The sequence below is a fragment of the Lactuca sativa genome, chromosome 4 (assembly GCF_002870075.4).
Source record: "Lactuca sativa cultivar Salinas chromosome 4, Lsat_Salinas_v11, whole genome shotgun sequence".
Classification (NCBI taxonomy): Eukaryota; Viridiplantae; Streptophyta; class Magnoliopsida; order Asterales; family Asteraceae; genus Lactuca; species Lactuca sativa.
In genome coordinates, this window is record NC_056626.2 from 304,618,487 (window position 1) to 304,624,041 (window position 5,555).

At 38.1% G+C, this 5,555-nt stretch overlaps 1 protein-coding gene across 1 annotated transcript; it reads right to left on the minus strand.

Moving 5' to 3' along the window:
* Positions 1-230: 230 nt before the first annotated feature.
* Positions 231-780, minus strand: LOC111910731 (protein SKIP34). The gene has a single exon (XM_023906557.3). It carries the CDS (start codon positions 682-684, stop codon positions 382-384), a length of 303 nt encoding a protein of 100 aa, XP_023762325.1. The 5' UTR covers positions 685-780; the 3' UTR covers positions 231-381.
* Between the last annotated feature and the right edge of the window lie 4,775 nt (positions 781-5,555).

The following is a 5,555-nucleotide window of genomic DNA, read 5'->3' on the forward strand; positions in this document are numbered from 1 at the left end:
ATTGAATAAAAATTCATTATAAATTTTGATATCTTCTAGTCAGATATGAACATTAGGATTATCTTTTAGCTTTGATAAAAAGGTAACAAACTCCAATTTTGATTAAAACCATAAATTTCAAGTCTCCTAAATGTTTTATAGCAAATCATTACCAAGATTGAACCAAAAAGCTCTTAATATCACGATTTTCTAAACCACCAACTGAAAAATTCAAAATCAAAGCAATAATCTACAAAATTCGGTAATCAGATTCATTAACAAAGAAACAAGAGTGCAAATTCACCTATTATTATACACAAATTGACATACATGAATTGTATACTGATTCCTAATTATCGAAACATAAACTTCTGTTTTTTTTTTAATTAAGGAAATGAACATTTATTTGGATACCGGAGATTGAGAGATAAGAAGAGCAAGTTGATGCTGTTGATCCATAAATCTTCGTTTAAGATACGATTCAAGAATCTCCATGACAGATACGAAACGTTTCATCTCACGAAGCTTTTTGCTGAGCTCGGCCTCTCGTGCCCTAGCTTGCTGCAGCCGTACCTCGGTCTCCGCTAACCGTAATCTCAGACTTTCCACAACCGCTGTGTTTACATCGGTCGGCGGCCGGGACCTGACAGTCGGAGGAGTAACTTCGTCTCCGGATGGTGGTAATCGCTGGGAACCGTAGCACATGTTGGAGCGGCGGATGATCGGAGAATCCTTTCGTCTCTGTGAATCGAGGTAAGAAGGAGAGAGGGATAGAGAGAGGGTGTGTGGAAGTTGTTGAAATGAAGTTTGGGGTTTTTATTTGTCTTTGGGTTTCGAGAATAAATCACTTTGCACCTTTAAATATTGTTTGTTTACACTTTGATCCCTGAATACTTGAAATAGTGCAATATACATAAAAATGTCACATACCTTAAATAAGGCTAAAACGCATAACCATAAAAATGACGTAATTTGGATGATGTATGAAATAAAATGATATAGTTTTTTTTTTTCTTTTTTTTTATATATCATCAGATGAATAGGGGTGCAAACAAGTCAAGCTGCTCGCGAGCTATTCGGGATCGGCTCGTTAAAAGCTCGATTCGAAACCGGTTTTAAACGAGCCCGAGCCGAGCTCGAACTTAATATTAAACTCATTTATTAAACGAGCTCGAGCTCGAGCCTATGTCACTAAGCTCGATTAGGCTCGCGAGCCTAAACGAGCCTTTATATAATATAATTTATTATTATTTTCATATATTACAATAAAAACATATTTGTGAAATTATGGATTTCGGGTATTAGTAAACGAACTTCTTAATAGGATTGAGCCGAGCTTAAGCTTATTTAGGCACATCAAACGAAAAACAAGCTGCGCCTGAGCCCAAGTCGAGCTTGTATAATTCTTTACAAGCTCGAGCCGAGTTCGATAAAAGAAAGCTCGAATCGAGCCGAGCTTGAGCTCGAGCCTCGTATAACTTAAACGAGCCCGAGCCGTACTTGGCCAAGCTCGGGCTCGACTCGGCTCGTTTGCACCCCTACAGATGATTATAAATTTTACACCGGTAATCATTGTTATTGCAAAATAGCAAAAACATTGTCGCAAATATTTAATTGTGTTCCGTTTGAATGAAGTATTTTATAGGGGTGATCAAAATCGAACCAGAAAATCAGGGGCAGATTTACATGGTGTCCTGAGGTGGCACGGATAACCCCTCAAATTTTGCTGTTAAGCATGCAAAATTTAATGTAAATTCATCAAAATCCGTCACAATTCCGTCACAAATCCAACAGAAATCTATTGGAAATTAGTCAAATTAATTTGTAATAAATATAAATATGTCGGTGTTGTTGGAATAGTGTCTAAGGCTGTAACTATATCCGGTTGTGCATGGTCCTTTTGGGTTGCCTTCACCATAGCAACTTGATAGGATGATTTATTAAGAGAGAATAAATATTATTAATATATTATGGGAATAATATAATGAATAATATATTTGTTATTTGATTAATATAAGTCATAGAATTAATTAGAATTAATTTGGTGACTTAAAGAGATTAATTAAATAAAGGCGTATAAACTGTCAATTGTTTGATAGTTAAGCTTTAAACTGTAAATCCATTTGGATATACTATGGACGAATTCTAAGAGGATTAGGATAGCTAAAATCGTCCATTAGAGTTATCTAGGAATGGATTTGGATAGCCTTAAGAGAAGATTATCTGATAGGGACTTATCTGTAATCCTTAAGGAGTCTACAAGTATAAATAGACCCCATGGCTGATGGAATTCGACACTTGACCTAAAGTAAGGAACCTCTGGTTGAAATTCCTTCCCTCTCCTCTCTCCCAAATCATCCTCCTTGCTTTGGTGTTTGTAAGCCATTAGAGGAGTGACATTTGTGACTCTAGAAGCTCCAAGACCTCAAGATCAACAAGGAACTCAAAGGTATGATTCTAGATCTGTTTCAATGTCCTTGTTTAACCTAATTAGTAATTAGAAGTCTTGGATTCAAAGCATGTTTATTAGAAAGCCTAGATCCAAGCATTAGGGTTTTGCATGCGCACATAGGAAAGTTCTTATGGCTAAAACCCATCAGTGGTATCAGAGCCTAGCTTGGTTTTCTGTAAATTGTTGCTTGATTATCTGAAACAAAACTGCAAAATTCGAATTTTTGGTTTCTGAGTCATGGACTCGGCGAGTCTCAAAGTGGACTCGGCGAGTAGGCCTGACTCGGCGAGTCCATTTGTGCACTCGGCGAGTCCAGGCGTCAGGAATGGCCAGATTCGGGATTTCTTTGTGTTTATCTTATCTTAACTTACCATAAACTAATTAGATCAACATTAATTCGTTTTTCTGATAAATATAACTATTATCTTGATCTAGTTAAGGGTAATTATCAACTAATTAAATATTTAATTTCCTTATATGATAATTAATTAATTATTTTAATTATTTTGGTAATTATCTTAAAAAGAAATCTTGAATAAATCAAATATAGATAATTAGGATATTAATTGTTAATTGGAATTATTTGTTATTTGATCCTCCATGTTTTAAATGTTTAAAACCTACCCTCATGTTTTGAAATTTACTTTTGTGATTAAAAGTTTTAATTTAGACAACTTAAATTTCAAACCCTAGATTTTAAAAGTTTTAAAATACAACCCTATACTAATAAGATATTACTAGAATAATATATATATGTATAACTAAATGCTAGTCTTACCGTTAGTAGGCCTCATTCACGAAACCGATCTATAAGGTGGGTATAAGGTTGCGGCCTATAAAATGGCGCTTAATGGGTGTACACTCACACCCACCGCTTGCTTGATTGGTGGAGGGTCGTTAGCCGAACGGGTAGGATAGGGCAGCCTCATCCTCTCATTAAAAGTATAATAAGAAATACAAAGTAACTACACATATTTTAAAATTTCCCAATCCTAGTTACTTTAGGAAAAGTGAATTGATGCAATCCCATGAAATTGCACTTTGCGCCTTGCTAAGATGTTGGTGGAGCGTGTGTGGTTTACCGGCACACTAATTGGTTCTAAGCGAAGGTGGCAAAGGGTGATTCGTTGTTTATCATAGTTCGATGGAGCGTGTGTGGTTTACCGGCACGTCGAATAGGTGATTGTTACAATGAAGGCGCCATGTGAATTTGCATGGTAATTCACACCCGCTTTGTGATCCTCGGCATCCCAGTCACAAACAAGAGGGGCATATCGAGATTTAAACATGCCATTGAATACTTTCAATGAATCTCATCCGAACCTAGGAATTCTCAAAAACACTTAGGACTAATAGTTTAAGTTTCGTGATGGAGAATTAGTGAATCGTCATTCACTTACCTTCAATTTATTTGCATGTTAGATTACGGCATCCCTTTTCTAGTATGTAAATGTTATTGTTGGATCCTAGCCCTAATTTTCTTATTGGGCGATAATTAGGGATTCTTATTCTAATCTATCTTTGTCCTTTTCTAATTATAGATGTCAAACGCAAACAACGCTGCTGCTAGTTCTTTCACGTTGATGAGCCTTTGCCAAAAGGTCACCTTCGATGGAACGAACTTTAGCGAATGGATAAGATACATTCGCACCATTGCTCGCTATGAGGATAAGGAGTATGTCCTTGATGAGAAGCTCGAGAAAATCAACACCGAAATCGCTACTCCAGCCGAAATCACCGCCTTTGAAACTCATGAGCGAGATGCAACGAAGGTACATTGCATCATGATCGCCACCATGAACTCCGAATTCCAAAAGTCCTACGAGGACATGTACCCGTACGAGATGCACCAAGACTTATTGGAAAGGTACCACCAAAACGCGAGACAAGAGAGGTACGAGATTTTCACTAACATGATTTCCGCGAAGATGGGTCATGGAGAATCTCTTACCGTGCACTTGCAAAAGATGCAAAGGTATGTCGACCGCCTTCGCAAGTTAAATGTTGACTTCGGTGAGGATTTGGCGATCGACATGGTGCTTCACTCTTTGCCTCCGACGTACAATCAATTTAGGATGACCTACCACATGAACAAAGAAGAGGTCACCCTAAGCAAGCTCCAAGGTCTATTGAGGGTTGCTGAGAGCAATTTTAAAGACAAGTCTGTTGCACCTACTCCCAATCCGCCCGCTGCTCCTGTCTTGGCTATTGGACAAGGGAAGGGAAAGAAGAGGAAAGCTTCATCGAAGAACTATCGCAAGGTGAAAGCCCGAGATGGTGCCTCTTCTAGTGGGACCAAAGTTGATCCCGCCAAGCCCTGCTCTAACCCGAAGGAGGCAGAGTGTCACCACTGCCACAAGATAGGACATTGGAAGAGAAGCTGCCCGGATTACCTGCAAGCAATCAAAGAAGGAAAGATCAAGCCATCTTTCGCAGGTATATATACAATCAAATCTAACGATTCTAATCATGCTATTTCTTGGGTTCTTGATACCGGTTGTGGTTATCACATTTGTTCTAATGTGCAGGGACTAAGAAGAAGTAGGGATGTGGAGCAAGGAAGGATCAATCTAATCATGGGGAACAGAAGATCGTCGCCTGTAACCAAGATTGGAGTGTATTCCTTAGTGCTTAGGAATAGTTTAGTTTTAGATTTGAACAATTGTTGCTATTCGCCAGAAATGGCAAGAAACATCATTTCATTTCATGGTTTATTTAGACAAGGATTTAGATTTTCTTTTAATAATGAGAATGGTTCTATTTTGGCTTATCTAAATGGTGTCTTTTACTTTGAAGCTATACCATGTAATGGAATATATGAAACTGTTATGATTGTTGATGACTTTGGAAATGATGTTTTGAATATTGATTCTTCCACTAGTATGGATAAAGCTTCCTTGTGGCATTGTCGTCTTGGACATGTCAACAAGAAACGCATAGCCCAACTCCAAAAGGATGGAGTGTTGGAGTCATTCGACCTTAGGGAAGATGACACATGCAAGTCTTGTTTGCTTGGAAAGATGACTAAGTCGCCCTTCACAAGTACTTGTGAAAGGGGCGAGGGTCTATTGGACCTAATACACACCGATGTATGTGGACCGTTTAGATCAACCACGAAGGATGG

Bases quoted from the DNA above. Each gene is read 5' to 3' on its own strand.
- LOC111910731 (XM_023906557.3), bottom strand. From the start codon at position 684: ATGTGCTACGGTTCCCAGCGATTACCACCATCCGGAGACGAAGTTACT.